The 26,944-nt window shown below is 47.9% G+C and overlaps 1 protein-coding gene across 1 annotated transcript in view; it reads left to right on the forward strand.

The window, feature by feature from the left end:
* Positions 1-26,944, forward strand: part of LOC123350254 (deleted in malignant brain tumors 1 protein-like) — a 72,784-nt gene that overhangs the window by 14,096 nt on the left and 31,744 nt on the right. Inside the window, exons 3-7 of the mRNA XM_044988744.1 lie at positions 371-439; positions 11,695-11,721; positions 18,492-18,518; positions 19,919-20,248; positions 24,578-24,646. Coding sequence (XP_044844679.1) covers positions 371-439; positions 11,695-11,721; positions 18,492-18,518; positions 19,919-20,248; positions 24,578-24,646 — 522 coding nt within the window. The remainder of the gene's footprint in view (positions 1-370; positions 440-11,694; positions 11,722-18,491; positions 18,519-19,918; positions 20,249-24,577; positions 24,647-26,944) is intronic.

The following is a 26,944-nucleotide window of genomic DNA, read 5'->3' on the forward strand; positions in this document are numbered from 1 at the left end:
TGATAATGGCCAATGCCAAGTGTCCCAGAGAGAGTGAATCTAACAGGTAATAGACTCAAAGAATATTAGGGTTGGAAGGGACCTCAAGAGATCATCTAGTCCAACCCCCTGCTCAAAGCAGAGCCAATCCCCAAATGGCCCCCTCTCCTGCCATCCATCTCCACCCTCTGACAGAGGCTAGGGACTCCATTCCTTACCCATCCTGGCTAATAGTCATTAATGGACTTAACTTCCATGTGTTTATCTGTTCCTGGAGACTGGCTCCATGGGGTCCCTCGCAAACTGGAGACGGTTACTGTGGGTTTCTCTTTAGTATGGCTTATGTACACACTCCATTTGAGCTTGTTTTTTTGGTTTTTTTTGCGAACAGGGGCTGCTAACGAGGAGTTTCGCAAGAGAGTTCTCCAGGTGAAGGAGGAGCAAACACAGCATCCTTGGGGTAAGTTGAACTTACAAATGTAGAATGATTTACAAATAATAACTGCACAGCTTCTGGCATGGGGTATAACATTAGGGATCTATTATCGACCACCTGACCAGGACAGTGATAGTGATAATGAAATGCTAAGGGAAATTAGAGAGGCTATCAAAATTAAGAACTTATTAATAGTGGGGGATTTCAATTATCCCCATATTGACTGGGGACATTTCACTTCAGGATGAAATGCAGAGATAAAATTTCTCAATACTTTTAATGACTGCTTCATGGAGCAGCTGGTATGGGAACCCACAAGGGGAGAGGCAACACTAGATTTAATACTGAGTGGAGGTCAGGAGCTGGTCCAAGAGGTAACTATAGCAGGACCGCTTGGAAATAGTGACCATAATACAATAGCATTCAACATCCCTGTGGTGGGAAGAACATCTCAACAGCAGTTGAGATGGCACTGTGGCATTTAATTTCATAAGGGGGAACTATGCAAAAATGAGGGGGTTAGTTAAACAAAAGTTAAAAGGTACAGTGACTAAAGTGAAATCCCTGCAAGCTGCATTGGCACTTATTATAGACACCATAATAGAGGCCCAACTTCAGTGTATACCCCAAATTAAGAAACACAGTAAAAGAACTAAAAAGGAGCCACCGTGGCTTAACAACCGTGTAAAAGAAGCAGTGAGAGATAAAAAGACTTCCTTTAAAAATTGGAAGTCAAATCCTAGCGAGGCATAGAAAGGAGCATAAAGACTGCCAAAGTAAGTGCAAGGGTGTAATAAGAAAAGCCAAAGAGGAGTTTGAAGAACGACTAGCCAAAAACTTCAAAGCTAATAACAAAATGGTTTTTAAGTAAATCAGAAGCAGGAAGCCTGCTAAACAACCAGTGGGGCCCTTGATGTTCGAGATACAAAAGGAGCACTTCAAGATGATAAAGTCATTGTGGAGAATCTAAATGGATTATTTGCTTCAGACTTCACGGCTGAGGATGTTAGGGAGATTCCCAAACCTGAGCCGGCTTTTGTAGGGGACATATCTGAGGAACTGTCACAGATTGAAATGTCATTAGAGGAGGTTTTGGAATTAATTGATAAACTCAACATTAACAAGTCACTGGGACCAGATGGCATTCACCCAAGAGTTCTGACAGAACTCAAATGTTAAGTTGCAGAACTATTAACTAAGGGTACGTCTACACTACGTGACTATTCCGAATTTGCATAAACCGGTTTTGTAAAACAGATTATATAAAATCGAGTGCGCCCGGCCACACTAAACACATTAAATCGGTGGTGTGCTTCCACGGTCCGAGGCTAGCATCGACTTCTGGAGCGTTGCACTGTGGGTAGCTATTCCGTAGCTATCCCATAGTTCCCCGCAGCCTCCCCCGCCCCTTGGAATTTCCGGGTTGAGATCCCAGTGCCTGATGGGGCAAAAATCATTGTCGCGGGTGGTTCTGGGTAAATGTCGTCAGTCACTCCTTCCTCTGGGAAAGCAACGGCAGACAAGCATTTCGCGCCTTTTTGCCCTGGATTGCCCTGGCAGATGCCATAGCATGGCAATCATGGAGCCTGTTTTGCCTTTTGTGTCACCGTATGTGTACTAGATGCCGCTGACAGAGGCGATTCAGCAGCGCTACACAGCAGCATGCTTTTGCTTTTGCATGACAGCAGAGATGGTTACCAGCCATACTGTACCATCTACCAATCCATAAATTGGTAAAAAGATGAGCATGGCTACCAGTCGTTTTGCACCATTTGCTGCTGTCATAAGTGCCCCTGGCTGCTCTTAGCCAGGGGCGCAAAAGCCAAAATTGGGAATGACTCCCAGAGTCAATCCCTCCTTTTTGGTATCTAAAAATAGAATCAGTCCTGCCTAGAATATGGGCAAGTGTACTAGAGAACCACTGTATCAGAGAGCACAGCTGCTCTGTGTCAGATCCTGCAGAAATTATGAGCTGTATGCTATTCACAGGGGGTGCTCCTGCAACAACCCCACCTGTTGATTCCGTTCTTCCCCCAGCCTTCCTGGGCTACTGTAGCATTGTCCCCCCACTTGTGTGATGAAGTAATAAAGAATGCAGGAATAAGACACACTGACTTGTTAGTGAGAAATGTGTGGAAGGCAGCCTCCAGCTGCTATGATAGTCCAGACAGGACAGTAAGGAGTGTGGAGCAGAGGAGCCCAGCATCCCTCTGCTAGTCCAGGGGCAATTGAATCTTTTTTTTACACATGAAGGGTGGGGGCTGACAGAGCTCAGCCCCCTGTTGCTATGACGACGATGGTTATCAGCCATACTGTACCATCTACGATGAAAAATTAGGGCCAGGCACCCTTGATAGACCTCACCGATGCTAGTCTGCATGGTTACCAGTCCTTTTGCACTGCCCCATGTGCCAATAGTTTGATGACGAGGACGGATACCAGTCGTATTGCACCATCAGCCACCCATGGCGGGGGGGAGCAAGGATGTTGGTGTTGAGTGCTGCAGCATCGGGTCTATCTGCAGCATTCAGTAAAGATAGGGTGACATGTTAAAGAGTCAAGAGAGGATTGTTTTCCCTTTCACTTCTGGGGGTGGGGGGGGGTGCGTAAATTGCCGAGCTATGCCCTGACCCACCGCGGACACTGTGTTTGACCCTAGAAGCATTTGGAGCTCAGCCAAGAATGCAAATACTTTTTGGAGACTGCAGGAACTGTGGGATAGCTTGAGTCCTCCAGTCCATGAGTGTCCATTTGATTCTTGGGCTTTCCGTTACGTTTGTCACGCAGCAGTGCGCTGAGCCCCTGCTATGGCGTCTGTCTGGAGATTTTTTAAAAATGATTTTGAATTTCGTCTTCTGTAACGGAGCGCTGATAGAACAGATTTGCCTGCCCTTACAGCGATCACATCCGCATGGTCCATGCGGGAGCTCTTTCTTTATTTTGATTTTTAACTGCATCGCCACACGTGCTGATCTGAGCTCCACGCTAGGCAAACAGGAAATATTCAAAAGTTCGCGGGTCTTTTCCTGTCTACCTGGCCACTGCATCCGAGTTCAGATTGCTGTCCAGAGCGGTCAGTGGTGCACTGTGGGATACCGCCCGGAGGCCAATACCGTCGATCTGCGGCCACACTAACCCTAATCCGATATGGTAATTCTGATACTAGCGCTACTCCTCTCGTTAGGAAGGAGTACAGAAACCGGTTTAAAGAGCCCTTTATACCGATATAAAGGGCCTCTCAGTGTGGACGGGTGTGGCGTTAAATCGGTTTTACGCTCCTAAAACCGGTTTAAACGACTAGTGTAGACCAGGCTTAAGGTTTGTAACCTGTTCTTTAAATCAGCTTCTGTACCCAATGACTGGAAGTTAGCTAATGTAACGCCAATATTTAAAAAAGGGCTCTAGAGGTGATCCCGGCAATTACAGATCGGTAAGTCTAACGACGGTACCGGGCAAAATAGTTGAAACAATAGTTAAGAATCAAATTGCCAGACACGTAGAAAAACATAAACTGTTGAGCAATAGTCAACCTGGTTTCTGTAAAGAGAAATCGTGTCTTACTAATCTATTCGAGTTCTTTGAAGGGGTCAACAAACATGTGGACAAGGGGGATCCAGTGGATGCAGTGTACTTAGATTTCCAGAAAGCCTTTGACAAGGTCCCTCACCAAAGGCTGTTATGTAAATTAAGTTGTCATGGGATAAAAGGGAAGGTCCTTTCATGGACTGAGAACTGGTTAAAAGACAGGGGACAAAGGATAGGAATGAATGGTAAATTCTCAGAATGGAGCGGGGTAACTAGTGGTGTTCCCCAAGGGTCAGTCCTAGGACCAATCGTATTCAATTTATTTATAAATGATCTGGAGAAAGGGGTAAACAGTGAGGTTGCAAAGTTTGCAGATGACACTGTCATAGGTTTATTTCCCACTTTGAACTTTAGCGTCCAAAAGATGGGGACCTGCATGGGTCCTTCTAAACTTAAATCCTAGTTGAGATCTGGTAGTGCTGCCACCAACCAAAAATATAGTGTTTTGGTACACTTTCTGTTCCCCCAAAACTTTCCCTGGGGAACACAGATCCAAAGTCCTTGGATCTTAACACAAGGAGAAATTAACCATTCCCGCCTCCTTTCCCCTCCCTGACTTTCCCCTCCCTGGGTTGCCTTCAGAGGCTCCACACTGATTCAAACTCCTTGAATCTAAAACAAAGAGGGATTCACCTTCCCCCCCGGCCTCTTCCCCCCACGTATCCCTGGTGAATCAGACTAATCCCTTGGGGTCTCAAACAAGGGAAAAATCAAACAGGTTCTTAAAAAGAAAAGCTTTTAATTAAAGAAAGAAAAAGTAAAAACTATCTCTGTAAAATCAGGATGGAAATGCTTACAGGGTATACAGCTTATAAAAACTAGAGGGACTCTAGCATAAGTACAAGTACAGCAAAGAGGTAAAATATTGTTCCAGCAAACACACATTTGCAAATACAGAAATCAATCAAAAGACTAATCCTCCTTTTCTAATACTCACTATATTGAATAGAAGAGAATATTTCAGGAAGCTTGGAGAGCCTGGATATACGTCTGGCCTCTTAATCCCAAGAGAGAACCACCCCCAAAACAAAGAACCCAAACAAAGGCTTCCCTCCACCGAGGTTTGAAAGTATATTGTCCCCTGATTGGTCCTCTGGTCAGGTGTTTGCCAGGTTCACTGAGCTTGTTAACCCTTAACTATCTGTTTATGACACGCCCCCCCAAATCGCAGACAGTGGTGGAACCACACTGGCGGTTATTTTCTCCTAGAACTTTAAAATAAACAGATTAATAAAACACATGCACCATTACATATACTACTAATTATGTAAACTACAAGATTTTTCACATTTCAAGAACACTTTTTAACCATTTGATTCTGGGAAACTTTCACGAGAGAGTGCATCAGCTACTTTGTTAGAAGCTCCTGAAATGTGTTGAATTTTAAAATCAAAATCCTGGAGAGCTAAACTCCATCGGAGAAGTTTTTTGTTGTTTCCCTTGGCAGTATGAAGCCACTTTAGTGCAGCATGGTCGGTTTGGAGCTGGAAGCGCCGTCCCCAAACGTATGGGCGTAGCTTTTCCAGGGCATACACAATGGCGTAGCATTCTTTTTCATTGATGGACCAGTGGCTTTCGCTCTCAGACAGTTTCTTGCTGAGAAACACGACAGGATGGAAGTTTTGATCCGGTCTTTCCTGCATTAAAACTGCTCCCACACCACGCTCAGATGCATCGGTGGTTACTAGGAAGGGTTTGTCAAAGTCCGGGGCCCTTAGCACAGGGTCAGACATGAGCGTCGCCTTAAGCTGGGTAAAGGCTTTCTGACACTCATCAGTCCACTTAACTGCATTCGGCTGGGTCTTTTTGATTAGGTCAGTTAGTGGGGCAGCGATTGGGCTGTAGTGTGGTACAAATCACCTTGTATACCCGGCCAAGCCTAAGAACGATTGCACCTGTTTCTTTGACCTTGGGACAGGCCACTTTTGGATAGCATCGACCTTGGCCTGTAGGGGAGTTATCGTTCCTTGACCCACCTGGTGTTCAAGGTAAGTCACTCTGTTTTGTCCTATTTGACACTTTTTGGCCTTAACAGTTAGTCCTGCCTGCCTGATGCACTCAAAGACCTTTTCCAGGTGTTCTAGGTGTTTGGGCCATGAATCAGAAAAAGTGGCCACATCATCGAGGTAGGCAACTGCTTATTCTCCCAATCCTGCTAGTAGACCATCTACCAGCCTTTGGAAGGTGACGGGTGCATTTCACAGTCCGAAAGGAAGCACATTAAATTCATACACCCCTCCATGGGTGATGAAGGCTGACTTTTCTTTGGCGGGTTCATCTAGCGGTACTTGCCAGTACCCCTTGGTTAAGTCCAATGTAGAGATGAACTGGGCACATCCCAATTTCTCCAATAGCTCATCGGTGCGTGGCATTGGATAGTTGTCGGGACGAGTTACAGCATTTAGCTTACGGTAGTCCACGCAAAAGCGTATTTCCCCATCTGGTTTGGGAACTAGAACCACTGGAGAAGCCCATGCACTGGTAGAGGAGCGGATGATACCCATCTGTAGCATGTTTTGGATCTCCCATTCTATAGAAACTTGGGCATGAGGAGACACCCGGTAGGGTGGGGTTCTAATTGGGTGAGCATTACCTGTGTCAATGGAGTGGTATGCCCATTCTGTCTGTGCTGGGGAGGCTGAGAATAAAGGGGCGAAGCGAGTGCACAGCTCCTTGATCTGCTGTCGCTGCAGACGTCCAAGGGTCGCTGAGAGGTTCACCTCTTCCACGCCACCGTCACTTTTTCCTTCATAGTAGACACCTTCAGGCCACTCAGCGTCATCTCCTCCCTGGGCTGTAAACTGACAAACCTGGAATAAAAGGGCTTTAGAGAATTAACATGGTACACTTTAGGCTTTAGGGTTGAGGTGGGGAATGTTATGAAATAGTTGACTGCTCCTAGGCGCTCTTGGACCGTGAATGGCCCTTTCCATGACGCTTCCATCTTATGGGCCTGTAGCGCCTTTAAGACCATAACCTGGTCCCCTACTTTGAAGGAACGCTGTCTAGTATGTCTATCATAACAGGCCTTTTGCTCCTCCTGAGCATCCTTTAGGTTTTCTTTAGCAAGGGCTAAAGAGTGTTGGAGGGTGCTTTGTTGGTTGCTTACAAAGTCTAGAATGTTAGTTTCTGGAGAAGGCGTAAACCCCTCCCATTGCTGCTTCACCACCTTTAATGGCCCCTTAACCTCGTGGCCATACACAAGCTTGAATGGTGAGAACCCTAAACTGAGATGTGGTACAGCCCTGTAGGCAAAAAGCAACTGCTGCAACACTAGATCCCAATCATTGGAGTGTTCATTCACGAATTTACGTATCCTGGCCCCCAAAGTTCCATTAAACCTCTGCACCAGGCAGATTTTGGTAACTCATTTTGGTTTGATGGTGGTAAGGAGTGGCGACCAAGAGATTCACCTCATGAGCTTCCGATAGTTAAAACCAAAGCAGACAATGAAGAACTTGAAAAAGATCTCACAAAACTAAATGATTGGGCAACAAAATGAAAATGAAATTGAATGTGGATAAAGGTAAAGTAATGCACATTGGAAAAAATAACCCCAACTATACATACAATATGATGGGGGCTAATTTAGCTACAGCGAGTCAGGAACACGATTTTGGCGTCATCGTGGATAGTTCTCTGAAGATGGCCACGCAGTGTGCAGAGGCGGTCAAAAAAGCAAACAGGATGTTAGGAATCATTAAAAAGGGGATAGAGAATAAGACTGAGAATATATTATTGCCTTTATATAAATCCATGGTACGCCCACATCTCGAATACTGCTTACAGATATGGTCTCCTCACCTCAAAAAAAGATATACTGGCACTAGAAAAGGTTCAGAAAAGGACAACTAAAATGATTAGGGGTTTGGATAGGGACACTCAGAGCATGGTGTTATATCCCTCCCCATCCTGGCTAATAGCCACTGATGGACCTATTCTCCAGGAATTTATCTAGTTCTTTTTAAAATCCTGTTCTAGTTTTGGTCTTCACAGCATCCCCTGGCAAAAAATTCCACGGGTTGACTGTATGTTGTTTTTCCTCTTGTTCCTCTTGTTTTTTTAAAAGCTGCTGCCTATTAATTTTATTGGGTGACTGCTAATTCTTGTGTTATGTTAAGGATTAAATAACATGTCCTTAATCACTTTCTTTACAGCAGTCAAGATTTTATAGACTTCTATCATATCCCCCCTTACTCATCTCTCTTCTAAGCTGAAAATTCCCAGTCATTTTAATCTCTCCTCCTGTTTCATACCCCTAATAATTTTAGTTGTCCATCTCTGTACCTTTTCCAATTCCACTATTTTTTTGGGGGATGGGGTGACCAGATCTGCACACTGTATTCAAGGTGTGCACATACCATGGATTTATATACAGGCAATATGATATTTTCTGTCTTATTATCTATCCCTTTCTTAATGATTCCCAACATTTCCTTTGCTTTTTTGACTGCCACTGCACATTGAGTGGATGTTTTCAGAAAAATATCCACAATGATTCCAAGATCTTTCTTGAGTGTTTAATAGCTAAGTCAGACTCCATCATTTTGTATTGTGACAAAGTTCCTCCTCTATTTTGGTGGGCCCTTCGCTTATTTGGCAGATTTGCTCACCTCAGTGATCTTCCCCACAGTGTGGGTCAACTTCTCCTGTGTCTGATCAGGAGTTGGGAGGTTTGGGGGGAACCCGGGCCCGCCCTCTACTCCGGGTCCCAGCCCAGGGTCCTGTGGATTGCAGCTGTCTTTAGTGCCTCCTGTAACAGCTGCATGACAGCTACAGCTCCCTGGGCTACTTCCCCATGGCCTCCTCCAACACCTTCTTTATCCTCACCACAGGACCTTCCTCCTGGTGTCTGATAGTGCTTGTACTCCTCAGTCCTCCAGCAGCACACCCTCTCACTCTCAGCTCCTTGCACCTCTTGCTCCCAGCTCCTCACACACACTGGCTCCCCCCTCCCTGACTGGAGTGAGCTCCTTTTTAAACCCAGGCGCCCTGATTAGCCTGCCTTGATTGGCTGCAGGTGTTCTAATCAGCCTAGGCAGCAAAGAATCCTGTGGCACCTTATAGACTAACAGACGTTTTGCAGCATGAGCTTTCGTGGGTGAATACCTACTTCTTCGGATGCAAGTAGTGGAAATTTCCAGGGGCAGGTATATATATGCAAGCAAGAAGCAAGCTAGAGATAACGAGGTTAGTTCAATCAGGGAGGATGAGGCCCTATTCTAGCAGTAGAGGTGTGAAAACCAAGGGAGGAGAAACTGGTTCTGTAGTTGGCAAGCCATTCACATGGCAATCAGCTTGGCTGCCTTAATTGGTTCTAGCAGGTTCCTGATTACTCTAGTGCAGCCCCTGCTCTGGTCACCTAGGGAACAGAAAACTACTCATCCAGTGACCAGTATATTTGTCCTCTACCAGACTCCTGTAGCCCACTGGCCTGGGTCTGTCACAGTATGTATAGTTGAGATTGTTTTCCAATGTGCATTACTTTGCATTTATCAACATTGAATTTCATCTGCCATTTTGTTGCCCAGTTACTCAGTTTTGTGAGTTCCCTTTGTAACTTTTTGCAGTCTGCCTGGGACTTAGAATCATAGAATGTCAGGGTTGGAAGGGTTCTCAGGAGGTATCTAGTCCAACCCCCTGCTCAAAGCAGGAGCAATCACCAACGAAACCATCCCAGCCAGGGCTTTGTCAAGCCTGACCTTAAAAACCTCTAAGGAAGGAGATTCCACCACCGCCCTAGGTAACTCATTCCAGTGCTTCACCACCCTCCTAGTGAAAAAGTTTTTCCTAATATCCAACCTAAACCTCCTGCTCTGCAACTTGAGACCATTACTCCTTGTTTTGTCATCTGGTACCATTGAGAACAGTCTAGATCCATCCTCTTTGGAACCCCCTTTCAGGTAGTTGAAAGCAGCTATCAAATCCCCCCTCATTCTTCTCTTTTGCAGACTAAACAATCCCAGTTCCCTCAGCCTCTCCTCATAAGTCATGTGCTCCAGCCCCTTAATCATTCTTGTTGCCCTCTGCTGGACTCTTTCCAATTTTTCCACATCCTTCTTGTAGTGTGGGGCCCAAAACTGCACACAGTACTCCAGATGAGGCCTCACCAATGTCGAATGGAGGGGAATGACCACGTCCCTCGATCTGCAGGCAATGCCCCTAATTATACAGCCCAAAATGCTGTTAGCTTTCTTGACAACAAGGGCACACTGTTGACTCATATCCAGCTTCTTGTCCACTGGAACTCCTAGGTCCTTTTCTGCAGAATTGCTTCCTAGCCATTCGGTCCATAGTCTGTAACAGTGAATGGGATTCTTCCATCCTTAACTATCTTGAGTAGTTTTATATCATCTGCAAATTTTGCCACCTCACTGTTTACCCATTTTTCTAGATCATTTATGAGTATGTTGAACAGTACTGGTCCCAGTACCAACCCCTCAGGGATACCACTATTTATTTCTCTCCATTCTGAAAAACTGATAATTTATTCCTACCCTTTGTTTCCCACATTTTAACCAGATCCATGAGAGGACTTTCCCCTTATCCCATGATGGCTTAATTTTCAAAAGTCAATTTAAATTAAATACATTTTTTTAAAATTTTATTTTGTTAGAAATCCAGACCTTTTATATGTTTTGGTATAACTTGTATTATCCTTCTGTTAAATTTGCATTATCGTAACAAAACATTTTACTTTATTCATCTCTCTTTTCTATATCTCACCAGCTCTGACACCCCCCCTGTAAATTCGAATACCCCCCCTATTTCACTTTCTGGGGAAACCACTGAGAGGGAGGGAGGAAGCGGGGAGGCTGTGCACCGCAAGACAGCTGAATGCCACGGACAGGAGGCGGGGGGAGTAGGGGGAAGACACTGATTCCTTGGGGCCACCGGCAGGCGGGAGGCACTGGGGGGGGGCAGGAGAGCTGATGGGGGGGGCTGCCAGCCTGTTTAATACCTGTATTAAATTGCTTGTTTAAACTTGTTTAAAAAGTATATAATGCCTTTTGTCTGGCAATTTTTTTTCCCTGGAACTTAATCCCCCATATTTACATTAATTCTTATGGGGAAATTGGATTTTTTTAACATTGTTTTGCTTAAAGTCGCATTTTTCAGGACCATAACGACAACATTAAGTGAGGAATTACAGTATTTTACACACATCGCCACCTAGTGGCTGAGCAGTATACTACAGCTTAGCACTCCATTAGACAGCATGTGGGGCTGTCAAACTCCAGGTTGGGTGGGAGCCAGGCCTGAGGGGAGCAGGATGTGGGGGTCCTTCAGAGGTGCAGGCAGTGTGAAAGGAGGTGGCTTGGTTTGGAAGGGCTGGTGCAGTGTCACTGGTTCTGACTTCGCTCACCAGGTCTTGTGTTTTGCTAGCTACTTAGGGCTCTTCTGCACTGGAAAGATTACAGTGGCACGGTGGCAGCTCTGCAGCTACAGCACTTCTGTGTAGATGCGACCGATGCATCTACACAGGAGGGGCAGGAGGGTCAATCCACCTCTCTGAGAGGCAGTAGATAGGTCACTGAAATACAACATGCAGCTGAGTGTTTTCTCTCAGTGCATCAAGAGATGTGAGGGGAGAGCTCACTCAGGCCACGTCTTACATCAGTCAATGTTTGGAGATCCCCATGGTGACCAGCCATGGAGACAGAGACTTACCTCATTTCTTTGCTTTCTTCCAGCTTCCATGACAGGATTCCCCATGACAGGTAAATATAATCTAGTCATTCAAGTGTAGGACTGGAGACCTGGGTTCAACTCCTGCCTCCACCAGACTCACCCCATGGTCTCAGCCCATCACTTCCTCACTACATGTTCTAGTTTCCCCACTAGTGAATTGTTAACAAGGCGGGCTGTGTGGCAGAGTGCAGGGCATTCTGGCTGTGGGATACCGGTGGTAATCCCCAGCCATCCAACATCTGAAGGGCTCACCCTTGCCCAGTAAGGCTGATTGAAATTTTGGCTCTGGCAGTGGCTGTTTGAGCTGTGCCACCTCACTGTTTACTTATTTTTCTAGATCATTTATGAATATGTTGAACAGTACTGGTTCCAGTACCAGCCCCTTAGGGATACCACTATTTATCTCTCTCTATTCTGAAAAACTGATAATTTATTCCTACCCTTTGTTTCCCACCTTTTAAGCTGATATTGATCCATGAGAGGACTTTCCCCTTATCCCATGATGGCTTACTTTTCAAAAGTCAATTTAAATTAAATACATTTTTAAAAAAAATTATATAATATTAGAAATCTAGACCTGTTATATGTTTTGGTATAACTTGTATTATCCTTATGTTAAATTTGCATTAGCCTAACAAAACATATCTCTTTTTTATATCTCATCGGCTCTGACATCCCCCCATAAATTTGAACACCCTCCCTAATTTCAATTTCTGGGGAAACCACTGGGAGGGAGGAAGGGGGGAGGCTGTGCACCACAAGACAGCTGATTGCCACTGGCATGATGCTGGGGGAGTACGGGAAAGGCGCTGATCCCTGGGGGCCGCCGGCGCATGGGAGGCGCTGGGGGGAGTAGGGGAGCTGATGGGGGGCTGCCAGCCTGTTTAATACCTGTATTAAATTGCTTGTTTAAAATTGTTTAAAATGTATATAATGCCTTTTGTCTGGCGAAATTTTTTTCCCCTGGAACCTGACCCCCCCTATTTACATTAATTCTTATGGGGAAATTGGATTCGCTTAACATTGTTTTGCTTAAAGTCGCATTTTTCAGGACCATAACGACAACGTTAAGTGAGGAATTACTGTATTTTACACACATCACCACCTAGTGGCTGAGCCATATAATACAGTTTAGCACTCCATTGCACAGCATGTGGGGCTGTCAAACTCCAGATTGAGGGGGAGCCAGGCGTGAGGGGAGCAGGGGTCCTTCAGAGGTGCAGGCAGTGTGAAAGGAGGTGGCTTGGTTTGGAAGGGCTGGTGCAGTGTCACTGGTGTAACTTTAGTGCCCTCGTGGCCAAGATGGAGTCTGCTCTGCAGGCAGCTCTGGCCAAGAGACAGCGCATGCAGGAATGCAGCAGGAGAAATCCCCTCCACCCCAGGGGCACCTGTTCCAAACCCCGCAGAGTGAACACACCCACCAAACAGGAAAAGTAGAATGGATATAACAAGGGAGATATTTTTTACAGAGGACTGAGAGGAGAAAAACAACAAGGGGAAATATAGGGGGAGCAGTAAAACAGGGCTGCATTCAAACCAAAACCCCATGGGCCCAGTGATAGCACAGTCTGGAAGGGCAGACACTGACCAATGTGTCTGCACACAGAGTTCAGGAGGCCTGAGCAAAGTTCCAGTCCGGTGGTGAGTCTTGGGTGCTCCTGGTCGTCTTCGGCGCCAGTGAACTCTCCCCAGCAAACCCCTCCGGTGCCCTCTTCTGCCGCTCTGTGCAAAGTCCCACAGAGCAACCATCTCCCCACTTAACTAGCTAGCAGCCTCCCTCCTTGTTCCCAATGCAGAGTCACAAGCCCCAGTACTCACAGCCCCACGCAGCTCTGGGCAGCCGTGATACTGGGTCCAGCTCTGGCCTGTCCTTCTCGGGCGATTCTTCCCTGGCACAGGGCTGCTCCTGGCTCCTGTCCTGGGCTGTCCCCGATCGGGCCTGTCCTCCTCAGGCCTCAGGCAGGTTCTCCTGCTCCCTTCTCCAGGGCCAGCCGTGCTGCCTCTCCCTCTCTCCCTGGAGCTCCACCCTTGCCCCCTGGAGTTTCCCTCCTTTTTTCTTACTCTCCCCCTCCCGCCTGGGAAAAAGATTTAAAGGGGCCATGCTCTCTAAACCCCAAAGGGGTTACACTCTCCCCCCCCCCAAAAGAAATAATCCTTGATGTCCCCATCAAGGTAGGCAACTTTAAGCCATGGATCCCCAGCAGGAGACCAAGGGGCCCCCATTCATCAGAAGCATTCCCATCATCCATCCCGCAGGCCCCCGAGGTGTGGAACAGGTTTCCCATGAGGCAGCTCGCCCCCCGTGGCACCCCAGAAATCTGTAGGTCACTGGGTTCCCCTAAACGATCATACGTCAGCACACACCTGGGCTTCCCTTCCCTAGAGGAACGTCTAGGCTGGCTGTCGGGTGTTGGCTGAGATGACACCACTGGACATGGAGGCAAGATGATGGGACCTTGAGGCACAAATTCGAGTGCATCTAGGTTTGAAGTGGCTGTTTGGGGTACAGGGTTCTCTGCCTGCACTGAGCCTTCCTCATCATGTTCTTGGGGGGTCTCCACAGCTTGGGACAGTGAGGCCTCGGGAGTGCTCAGTGTGGGTTCTTCCCCTTCACCATCTCTTTGCGTGACAACAAAAGGATCCATTAGGGTTGGGGCATTCCCAACTGGATGTTCACCAAACTCTATTTCATCCTCACTCTCTGAGGAGCTGGGTGTTTGCAGAGGAAAGGTATATTTCCTTCGTTGGGACCGCGTCTGACTTGCAGGGCCGGGAGTCTCAGAATCTGTGGAAATATCCTCACAGGGAAACAATACTTGTCCTATAGGTAACAGATGATTCCGGTGAAGAGTTTTGGTGGGGCCGCGACTGCCCTCAGGACGTATACGATACACTGGTAGATCCCCAAGTTTCTTCTCTATAATGTACGGGTGTGACTCCCAACGATCTGCAATTTTGTGTTTCCCCTGTAGTCCGAGATTTCGGGCCAAAACTCGGTCACCAACCCGAATCTCCTGTTGCCTCACTCGCTGATCATATCGGGTTTTATTCTTTTGATTCTGGTGACCAGCTGCTTGCGTCGCTATTCGATAAGCCTTTTTCAGTTGATCTCTTAAGCGAGTCACATACCCCAAGTATGGTTTTGGGAGTGCCCCATCTGAAGACACTCCAAAACAGAGACTGATCGGCAACCGGGCCTCTCGACTGAACATTAACATGTATGGTGTGAACCCAGTTGCATTGTGTCGAGTGCAGTTATATGCATGTACCAAATGCTCCACGTGCTGGCTCCAGTATTTTTTCTGCAGAGGCTCCAGAGTTCCCAGCATGTTCAGTAGTGTGCGGTTGAATCGTTCTGGTAGTGGATCCCCTTGGGGATGATAAGGGGTGGTGCGTGATTTTTTTATCCCCATGATCTTACAAAGTTCTTTTATTAACCGACTTTCAAAATCCCGTCCCTGATCTGAGTGTAATCTGGCGGGCAACCCATAGTGGACGAAGAACTTTTCCCACAGGATCTTGGCAACCGTGGAAGCTTTTTGATCTTTGGTGGGATAAGCCTGGGCATAACGAGTAAAATGGTCAGTGACCACCAAGATATTTGCAGTACCCCGGCGGTCAGGCTCTAATGACAGAAAGTCCATAAAGACAAGCTCCATGGGTGCAGAACTCGTGATGCTGACAAGATGAGCCGCTTGCTTAGGCAGAGTCTTTCGCTGGATACATCTGGTGCAGGTGCGAATATGGTGGGCGATGTCAGGCCCCATTCAGGGCCAAAAGAATCTTGCCTTAACTAGGGCCTCCAATCGCTCAATTCCCAGATGCCCCATTCAATCGTGGCAGGCCTCTAACACACCTTGCCGGTACTTTTGTGGTAGCACCAACTGCTTATGGTGAGGCCTCTGAGGATGCTTCTGCCCTCGGTAAATTTGTCCATCCCGAACCAATAAGCGATCCCATTCTTTCAGCAAAAGGGCCTACTCTGGGAGCCCTTTCAGCAAAAGGGCCTCCTTTCAGCTTCTGCCCTCGGTAAATTTGTCCATCCCGAACCAATAAGCGATCCCATTCTTTCAGTAAAAGGGCCTCCTCTGGGAGCCTTGGAATTTCAGGGTCTTGGGTTGCTCCTTCCCCAAGCCCTGTTGGTGTTTCCCTGAAGCCTCCTAATGGTCTGCTGCAATCTCTGAGATACCCTTGCATGATCTGTCTTATTTTGACAGTCCAAGGCATAGTGACCATCTCTTCCACAGTTATAACAGCAACCTTCTCGCTGGCCATCACTCCTCCTGCTACTCTCCCCTCTTGAGGATGGCACAGTATGTCCCTGAGCCTTCATCATGGCCACTTCTCGGGTCAAATCTCTCAGTGCTGCTGCCACTGATGGGGCATCTTCCATCTCTCCAAGCACTGTGGTGGTGTGACTCCCTGCCATCTTCGGCTGCACCACTGCATCCACTTGCAACAATCGCTCCTCCTCCTCACGTATCTCTCGAATGAGCTTGTGGAATGGGGGTGGGTTTTGGGCCCGCTCCCTCAGCTGCAGTCGCCACAACATCAACCCATCTTGTCGGGTGCCCCGGAGGATTTGGTCCAACCTAGCGAAATCAATGCACTTGGTGGGGATGCCCGCCTTCCGCACTACCTGCTGTAGCAAATCCTCTAGTCTCCTGATGAAATCAGACAATTGTTCGTGGGGCTCCTGATAGGTATGGCGGAAACGATAATACAGGTCTTCACTGCTATCAGTAGCACCGTAGACACTCTCAAGAGCAGTTAAATAGTCTTGCACTGTGGCAGTTGGTTGTGAGTCTTTCAGGGCTTGGATAATTCACATGGCAGGTCCCTTCAGACTCTCAAGCACACATTTCCGCTTTTCAGCATCAGAGCATTCCCACTCTTGGACAAGTAGCACCGTAAAATCCCTCCAGGTGTCATAATCATTCTCCCCTGAGGGTACAGGTGACACCCCTGAGAATGAACGTAGCCGCTTATATGGAGCACTTTCATATACCTGCTTAAATGCATCTTTGAGAGCGTTTCCCAGCTCTTTGGCCCATCCCACCAGGCTGGGTGCTGCAGGTGTTGGAGCCCCTCCTAATGCTAAAATTAATTCTTCTCTTGTCCGCTTCTCCTCTACCATCAGAGCTTGCAATTTCTGCGCTAAAGAATCTACCTCAAGTGACACAGGCACACTAGGAGGGGACTGCTCTGCCCCGAGAATTGTCCAGGGGATACCTTCTACTTTCACCTCTTTGGGCACTTTATGAAGATCTGCTTCCTTTGAGTGAGTACATAGTGCTACCATGCCCTGCACTTTGCGGATGTAAATACGGGTGTGGACCTTTACCCTCCCCAGTATTTCAGCTGCATCTAGGCTTTCCTCAGTTTCATTTGGTTCCATCTCTTCTGGGACCCCGCCACCAGCACAGCTTTGGTTACTGGGATTCGTGCCCCTCGGCACAGGTCTTCTAATAATCCTCTCTCCATTTTTTTTTTTACTGAGATGAAAGTCACTCAGGAGTTTCTTTGCTCGGTGAAGAAGAGCCCAGGGTGCACAACGCAGGGGTGTGGGTATATGTGTGTGTACTGCAATTTCCCCGTACGGGCCACCAAGTGTAACTTTAGCACCCTCGTGGCCAAGATGGAGTCTGCTCTGCAGGCAGCTCTGGCCAAGAGACAGCGCGTGCAGGAATGCAGCAAGAGAAATCCCCTCCACCCCAGGGGCACCTGTTCCAACCCCCACAGAGTGAACACACCCACCGAACAGGAAAAGTAGAATGGATATAACAAAGGGAGATATTTATTTACAGAGGCCTGAGAGGAGAAAAACAACAAGGGGAAATGTAGGGGGAGCAGTAAAACAGGGCTGCATTCAAACCAAAACCCCACGGGATCAGTGATATCACAGTCTGGAAGGGCAGACACTGAGCAATGTGTCTGCACACAGAGTTCAGGAGGCCTGAGCAAAGTTCCTGTCCGGTGGTGAGTCTTGGGTGCTCCTGGTCGTCTTCGGCGCCAGTGAACTCTCCCCAGCAAACCCGTCCGGTGCCCTCTTCTGCCGCTCTGTGCAAAGCCCAACAGAGCGACCACCTCCCCACTTAACTAGCTAGCAGCCTCCCTCCTTGTTCCCAATGCAGAGTCACAAGCCCCAGTACTCGCAGCTCTGGGCAGCCGTGATACTGGATCCAGCTCTGGCCTTTCCTTCTCGGGCGATTCTTCCCTGGCACAGGGCAGCTCCTGGCTCCTGTCCTGGGCTGTCCCCGATCGGGCCTGTCCTCCTCAGGCCTCAGGCAGGTTCTCCTGCTCCCTTCTCCAGGGCCAGCCGTGCTGCCTCTCCCTCTCTCCCTGGAGCTCCACCCTTGCCCCCTGGAGTTTCCCTCCTTTTTTCTTACTCTCCCCCTCCCGCCTGGGAAAAAGATTTAAAGGGGCCATGCTCTCTAAACCCCAAAGGGGTTACACTGGTTCTGACGTCGTCCACCAGGACTTGTGTTTTCCCGGCTACTTAGGGCTCTTCTGTACTGGAAACATTACAGTGGCACAGTGGCAGCTCTGCAGCTACAGCACTTCTGTGTAGATGTGACCGACGATGACAGGAGAGGCAGGAGGGTCAGTCCACCTCCTTGAAAGGCAGTAGATAGGTCACTGAAATACAATATGCAGCTGAGTCTTTTCTCTCAGTGCATCAAGAGATGGCAGGTGAGAGCTCACTCAGGCTACGGCTTACGTCAGCCAATGTTTGGAGATTCCCAAGGTGTCTAGCCATAGAGACTGACACTTACCTCATCTCTTTCCTTTCTTTCAGCTTCCATGACAGGATTCCCCATGACAGGTAAATACAAACATAGGCAGAGGGTGTGGAGTCTGTCTGTATGTGTGGGGTGCATGCTGCAGGGTGCAGCTCTCTCATAAATTGGGTTGAGGTAGGGATAAATTAAGGTTATTTAATCTAGTCATTCAAATTTAGGACTGGAGACCTGGGTTCAAATCCTGCCTCCACCAGACTCCCCCCATGGTCTCAGCCCATCACTTCCTCACTACGTGTCCTAGTTTCCCCACCAGTGATTTGTTAACGAGGCGGGCTGTGTGACAGAGTGCAGGGCATTCTGGCTGTTGGATATCGGTGGAAATCCCCAGCCATCCAGCATCCGAAGGGCTCACCCTTGCCCAGTAAGGCTGACTGAAATTTTGGCTCTGTCAGCGGCTGTTTCAGGTGTGTCAGTCTGAGGTGACCCCAGATTTACCCTGGGATAGGATCTGCCCCAACAGATATTTTGCCTTTAATTATTGTTAGACTTGTATCATCTCAGCTCTGGCTATGGCTGGTGAGTGGCCCTACCCCTGCACAGGGCAAGTGGAGATGCTGTGTACTAACACTGGGGGCCGTGACGCTACCTGGGCCTGTGAGAGATGGGTGTGTGGTACCAGGAGATGGGCTGCCGAGGTGCCGTCACCACAGGAGGGTGCTCAGTTCAGCATATGAGGGGCCTTGTCTGTCTGGACACTGTGGAATATAGAGGAGCTGAGTTAGCCCTTGGGGAGTCTTTGGGCAGCAGAACTACAGCCCCGTGAGGCTGCTGCTGTTGGCTCTGGCCAGGCATGATCATCGGGGCGCAGACGGGGAGGAAGCCCAGGCAGGGGCCAAGGGCAGTTCAGTCTCCTGACCAGTTTTTCCCATTTACCCCATGGCTGGGAGCTGCTCAGACTGAGGGCTGGCCTGGACTGCACCCACCTGTCCTGTCATGGAGGGGAATTAACCCCAGGAGCTCATTTCACATTTTGGGCATCAGAGAGCTGCAATGGCTGCGACTTTCACTCACTACCAGCTTGGACACAGGGCCCCAGACGTGAAAGCCCAAGTGCCTGTTCCCCCCACACCAGCCACTGGGCTGAGCTGGGACGAAACGGGAAATGGTGCCCTCCTGGGGAGAAGCCCCAGGTTTCCTTCCCCCAATGTACTGCATGAGTTCATCCCCGTCGCACAGACTGTACCGGAGCCAGCATCACCTGGAGAGAAAGACCCTGTGTCCCAATCTCTATCCCACGAGTCAGCCATTCCCCCATGCCTGGGGCTGGATCAGAAATGGTGACCTCCAGAGAGGAACCCCGCAGTGTCCCATTCCCAGCCTACCTGAACCAACCAGTCTGCCACACTGGGACTGAATGGCAGCCAGAGCAAACTATAGGGAACAAGCACCATTCCTGAGTGTTTATTCCCTTGGGTGTTTGCAGACTCAGGCATCTCAGAAGTGGCTCAGCTCCGATTGGTGAACGGCCCAAGTCCCTGTGCTGGGAGAGTCGAGGTGCTGTACAACCAGGTGTGGGGAACCGTGTGTGATGACAGCTGGGACTTACAGGATGCTGGAGTCGTGTGCAGGCAGTTGGACTGTGGGACGGTGCTATCAGCCCCAGGAGGGGCTCGATTTGGGCAAGGATCAGACCATATTTGGCTGGATGACGTCAACTGCGCAGGGACAGAAAATACCCTCTCTGATTGCGGGGCTCAGCCTTGGGGAACGAATAACTGTAACCACGGAGAAGATGCCGGTGTTGTGTGCTCAGGTAACCTTCATCTACCACTCTGCCTGTTTCAGGGAGCAGGCTGGGCAGCACATTACGGGGCATTGTCCTCTCACAGCCAGTACTGACCCCAGCATGGCGCTTGAGGCCTGTGCTTCAGGGAGCAATATGGGGGTTCCAGTAGAGAGCCGTCTCCTCTCCGTCTCTGCTGACCCTAATTAGCCTGTGTTGCTCTTTGGGCCTGTGCTGCAGGGAGCAGTGTGGGGGCTCAGTAGGGGATGCTCACGCTCTCCCCTTGATGTCAGTGCTGGCCCCAAAGGGGGCCTGTGCTGCAGGTAGGGGTGTGTCAGTAGGGGTCTGTCATAGGTTTCACCCGCACTCTGAACTTTAGGATACAGATGTGGGGACCTGCATGGGAACCCCTAAGCTTAATTACAAGCTTAGATCTGGTTGCTGCCACCACGCAAATAGTTTAAAAGAGCTGTTTATGAGTCATTTGGGAAACTCTGTCTCCCCCGCCACCCCTCCAAAATCTCTCCCTCCCAAGTACTGTAACCCTTCCCTGGGTAACCTTGAGAGTCTTCTCCACCAATTTCCTGGTGAACACCAATCCAAACCCCCTTGGATCTTAAAACAAGGAAAAAATCAATCAGGTTCTTAAAAAGAAGACTTTTAATTAAGGAAAGGAAGGTAAAAAGAAAACCTCTGGGGGACAAGGTATTTCAAGAGGAAGGAGGGAAGTTTTCCTTTGTCTCAGAGTCCATTAAACTTGTGTGCCGGAGTGAAAAATATCAAGGAATCACCCGGCGTAGTGAGTATTAGAGAAGAAATAAATAGGTTTATGGTTTTTTTTGTGTGCATTAGAGGGCTAATCAAATTGGGATTTCTTTTGTGTAACTAAGGTTTTGCCCAGGGGAATATTCTCTGTGTTTTCAATCTGTTGTCTGTGAGACTCAGCCAAAGGGATTGTCATGTCGCAGGTGACAAGCTTCACTTCAACACCTTTGAGCATCATATTCTACATTTTACATCTCTCATCAGCTATGTCCCATACAAACATCTTGTTCCCATTAGGTCGACCAGCAGGCTGCTGGCTCTTGGTAGATACCTCACATGCCACGTTTGGTGAGCTATTGTGCATATATCTCACCTAGGGGATCGCCATATAACTCTAGGCATCCCTGTGCCCTCTGCCAGTTGGCATCTAGTTATCTGTGGGCAGACTCCTCTGTGGCAGAATGGGACCTTGGGAGCACCCCAGTATGGTGCTAAGGGTCTGTAGTGCAGGGAGCTGGTTCGGGGTCACAGTAAGTGTCGCTCTTCTCATGGTGTCAGTTCTGACCCCATTTCCCCCATGCAGTTCTACAGGCCTGTGTTGCAGGGAGCAGGATGGGGGCTCTTTGGGGGTGATCTCCCCTCACAGTCAGTGCTGGCCGCAGTGCCTCAGCACAGTACTTAGGATCTGTGCTGCAGGGATCAGTACGTGAGAGACCCTCCCTATCGCTGATCGCTCTGATCCTTCTGCCCCACTACAGTACAATGGGGTGCTGGGTAACTGGAGATCCCATTTGTGGGATTTGGCATTGAATGGATCCTGCAGCCACTGAGGGATCCCTTTATGAAGTGTGGGGTTCTTTTCCCCGTCACTCCAGGTGATCTACATCTCAGCTAATTACCCCTGAACCTTTAATATGCCTAACTGCTGTGACTAGAGACAGGTTCTTCCTCACTTCCTCTTCTACACTCACTTCCCCTTTGGGGACAGGGATAGCTCAGTGGTTTGAGCATTGGCCTGCTAAATCCAGGGTTGTGAATTCAGTCCTTGAGGGGAGCACTTAGGGATCTGGGGCAAAAATTGGTCCTGCTAGTGAATGCAGGGGGCTGGACTCAATGACCTTTCAAGGTCCCTTTCAGTTCTAGGAGATTGGTATATCTCCAATTATTATTAATTTGTTTATTACAGAGCCCATGAGTTTCTGTGCTCTGTCCCTCGTCTACTCTGTTCCACCCCACAGGTGGCTGCATGGTAGTGGTGGGGAGTAGGGCTGTCAAGTTATTAAAATTTTTTTGATTAATTGTGAGATAAAAATTGTTCATGATTAATTGCACAAGTAATCGCCCCTTTACACAATAATAGAATACAATTTATTTCAATTTCTGGGATGTTTTCTACATTTTCAAATATATTTCTTTCAAATAGAATTCAGAATACAAAGTGTACAGTGCTCACTTTATATTTATTTTTTTATTACAAATATTTGCACTGTAAAAAAGAAATACAAGAATTAGTATTTTCAATTCACCTCATACAAGTACTGTTGTGCCAACTCTTTATCTGGAAAGTTGAACTTACAAATGTAGAATGATTTACAAATAATAACTGCACAGCCAATGGCATGTAAGCTGCTCCTTGGATTGTGCAACCGAATGACACTAGCCTATATCTCCGGTCCCAGACACAACCCTAGGAACCTCCATCTTGCATTGTCCAGTTATGTCCACTGGACACTGGGACCTTATTTGAGTGTGTCAATTTAACAAAGAAATTGATATGTACCAGGCCTCTTATCCCTAGGGGAATCTCTGACACTCTTCAAACCAAATCCACTGCTTCAGGTAGAATAAACAAACCAATTTATTAACTATAAAGATAGATTTTAGTGATTATAAGTCAAAGCAAAACAAGTCAGATTTGGTCAAATGAAGTAAAAGAAAAACCCATTCTAAGCCCTTTCAGTGCCCTTACAAACTTAGATGCTTCTCACCACAGGCTGGCTGGTTGCTCTTGAGCCAGGCTCTCCCCTTTGATCAGCGCTTCAGTCGCTTGCTGGTGGTGGTGTCTGTAGATGTAAGTGGAAGAGAGAGGAAGAGCCTGGCAAACATCTCTCTCTTTTATCATGTTCTTTCTTCCCTCTTGGCTCTGCCCCCCCCCTTCAGAGTCAGGTGAGCATTACCTCGTCGCAGTCCCAAACTGACCAAAGAAAGGGGGGTGACTCACTGGAGAGTGCAACACATCCTTTTGTTGCTACCTAGGTCAGTGTCCTTTGTTCCTGTGAGGCTGGGCTGGGTTTGTCCCATGCATGCCTTGATGAGGTGTGAACTGCCCCTCTGCTCTTACAGAGTTTTTGCCTGGGCTTATTTTAAGCCATGAGGATACATTTTCAGCCTCGTAACTATATACATTAAATTATAACCTATAACATGACAATAACATTACTGCAACAACAATTACTATAACATCACTATAACAACAATCCTAGGTGCATCATGAGGCTTCCAAAAACACCCAACATGACAAACTTTACATTGGAAACCACACAGTCCTTTTATAAGGATGAACATGGGGGTGCTCCCCCGAGGTACAGAGCGTCACAGGTACCTTCTTTGCATTTTGTCAAATCTGCAGTGAAGGTGTTCTTAAAATGAGCAACATTTGCCGAGTCATCATCCGATGCTACTGTAACAGGAAAGATATGGTAAAATACATAGCAGGAGATACACCATTCTCTCCTAAGAATGTCAGTCACAAATTACATTAACACCTTGCTTTTTTAACAAGCATCGTGAATATGTTAGTACATCGTCTGGAATGGTGGCCAAAGCATGAAGGAGCATGTGAATGTTTAGCATATGTGGCACGTAAATACCTTGCATTGCCACCTACAAAAGTGCCATGCAAACGCCTCTTCTCACTTTTGGGTGACACTGCAAATAAGAAGCAGGCAGCGTTATCTCCTGTAAATGTAACCAACTTGTTTGTCTGAGCGATTGGCTGAACAAGAAGCAAGACTGAGAGGATGTGTAGGCTCTAAGTTTTCCATTGGTTGTTTTTTTTTTGAGTGCAATTATGTAACAAAAAATTCTACATTTGTCAATTGCACTTTCACAATAAAGAGATTGCACTGCAGTACTTGTATGAGGTGAATTGCAAAATACTATTTCTTTTACCATTTTTACAGTGCAAATATTTGTAATCCAAAATACAGTAAAAGCTGTTTTTTCCAGCACTTCACCAACCGGAATGCTCTATATATTGGCATTTCATCTAGTCCATTTCCCTGCTCAAAGCAGGACCAATCCCCATATGGCCCCCTCAAGGATTGAATTTACAACCGTAATGATCAAGTGATTTCTCTCCTGCCATCCATCTCCACCCTCTGACAGAGGCTAGGGACTCCATTCCTTACCCATACTGGCTAATAGTCATTAATGGACTTAACCTCCATGCAGCTATCTGTTTCCTAGAGACTGGCTCTATGGGGTCCCTCACAAACTGGAGACGGTTACTGTGGGTTTGTCTTTAGTATAGCTTATGTACATACTCCACGAACTCAGCATTTGAGCTTGTTTTTTTCTTTTTTTTGCGAACAGGAACTGCTAACGAGGAGTTTCTCAAGGAAGTTCTCCAGGTGACGGAGGAGCAAACACTGCATCCTTGGGGTAAGTGACTGTCTGTAGTGCATGTTTGCTTGTGGTTGGGGGTTACTTGCTGTTTGCTGAGCTTGTGTTTGTCAGTCTGTTTGATTGGTTGGTTGTTTGAAGGACCATGCGCTGTGGCTGGCAGTTGGAGGCTGTGAGCTTCAAAGGAAGGTCTGAAAGCTAGAAGCCTCTGGTAATTGGCTGAGCCTTAATCAGTGGGCGGGGCATTCACACAGGCCAGGGCTTTATAAGGCCACACAAAAGCAACCAGGGAGCTTTGTGAACAGGGGCTGCTAACAGGGAGTTTCGCAAGGGAGCTGTGAAGGGGAGTGGGAAGGGAGCGGGGCTCCCGTGCGGGTGCTATCTGTTTCCCTTTATTCCTCTTAAAACCTATAAACCAAACTACATTCCAAACTTCATGCTTTAAACAACCCTTTCAGAAACTCTAGGAGAAAATGTGGGCAGAAGCCCAGCTGCGTAGTGGGGGCTATCCAGTTTATTGCACTGGGTGTAGCATGTATGATTACCTGCCCTGTGGGTGGGTAGCATATGTGTGCAGTCGGTGCAAGGATCTTCTGGCTCTCAGAGACCACGTACGGACTTTGGAGGCCAGGGTGGTGGAACTGGAGAAGCTAAGAGAGGTGGAGAGGTATGTTGATGAGGCTTTCAGGGACACTGTAGAATTGTCCCACCTCCAGTCAGACAGCCCCTGCTCTGTTGAGGAGGATGAAAGGCCCAGGGAAGCAGAGCAGTCAATGGGAGCAGAGGGAAACTTTCCCATAGTTGGGACCAGGGCCGGCTCCAGACCCCAGCGTGCCAAGCGCGCGCTTGGGGCGGCGTGCCGCGGGAGGTCGGCAGGCGGCTCCGGTGGACCTCCCGCAGGCATGCCTGCGGAGGGTCCGCTGGTCCCGCGGCTTCGGTGGAGCATCCGCAGGCGTGCATGCGGGAGGTCCACCGGCGCCGCGGGAGCAGCGGACCCTCCGCAGGCACATCTGCAGGAGGTCCACCGGAGCCGCAGGACCGGCGACCGCCAGAGCGCCCCCCGGCGTGCCGCTGTGCTTGGGGCGACGCAAATCCTAGAGCCGCCCCTGGTTGGGACCCTCCTTCCAGATGGTGCTGGGGTTGCCTCTCGCACTGAGGTTGCCACTCCAGGGGAGGGAACTCCAGTTGCTAGGAAAAGGCAGGTGTTAGTAATGGGAGATTCGATCATTAGAAACATAGATAGCTGGGTTTGTGATGACCGGGAGAACTGTATAGTGACTTGCCTGCCTCGTGCGAAGGTTGCGGAATTCTCGAGGCATCTAGACAGACTTATGTGTAGTGCTGGGGAGGAGCTGTTGGTCATGGTACATGTAGGTACCCATGACATAGGGAAGGGTAGGAGAGATGTCCTGGAGGCCAAATGTAGGCTGCTAGGGAAGAGACTGAAATCCAGGACCTCTATGGTGGCATTCTGAGAAATGCCATCAGTTCCACGCGCAGGGCCAGGTAGGCAGGCAGAGCTTCAGAGTCTCAATGGGTGGATGAGATGATGATGTAGAGAGGAGGGGTTTACATTCATTAGGAACTGGGGAAACTTTTGGGATGGGGGGAGCCTATACAGGAGAGATGGGCTCCACCTAAACCAAAGTGGAACCAGACTGCTGGCTCTAAACATTAAAAAGATTGTAGAGCAGTTTTTAAACTAGGAGATAGGGGAAAGCCGACTGCTGCAGAGGAGCATGTGGATCAGACACAGACTTCTCTTAGGGGAGAGTCTGATGACAGAGAATCTCCAGGTTATAGTCAGGAGCAGAGGATGGAAGAGTATAATGTAAGGGCCAGATCAGATCAGATGATAAACAGTCACATAAAAAAGAATCTGGCACATCAGAAAAGGGCAGGCAAATAAACAGTGACAAGTTTTTAAAGTGCTTGTACACAAATGCTAGAAGTCTAAATAATAAGATGGGTGAACTAGAGTGCCTTGTGATAAAGGAGGACATTGATATAATAGGCATCACAGAAACCTGGTGGACTGAGAGCAATCAATGGGACACAATCATTCCGGGGTACAAAATATTTCGGAAGGACAGAACAGGTCATGCAGGGGTGGGTGTGGCACTATATGTGAAAGAAAATGAAGAATGAAATGAAGTAAAAATCTTAAGTGAATCCACATGTTCCATAGAATCTCTATGGATAGAAATTTCATGCTCTAATAAGAATATAACATTAGGGATCTATTATCGACCACCTGACCAGGACAGTGATAGTGATGATGAAATGCTAAGGGAAATTAGAGAGGCTATCAAAATTAAGAACTCATTAATAGTGGGG

This window comes from Mauremys mutica, chromosome 15, assembly GCF_020497125.1.
Source record: "Mauremys mutica isolate MM-2020 ecotype Southern chromosome 15, ASM2049712v1, whole genome shotgun sequence".
NCBI lineage: Eukaryota > Metazoa > Chordata > Testudines > Geoemydidae > Mauremys > Mauremys mutica.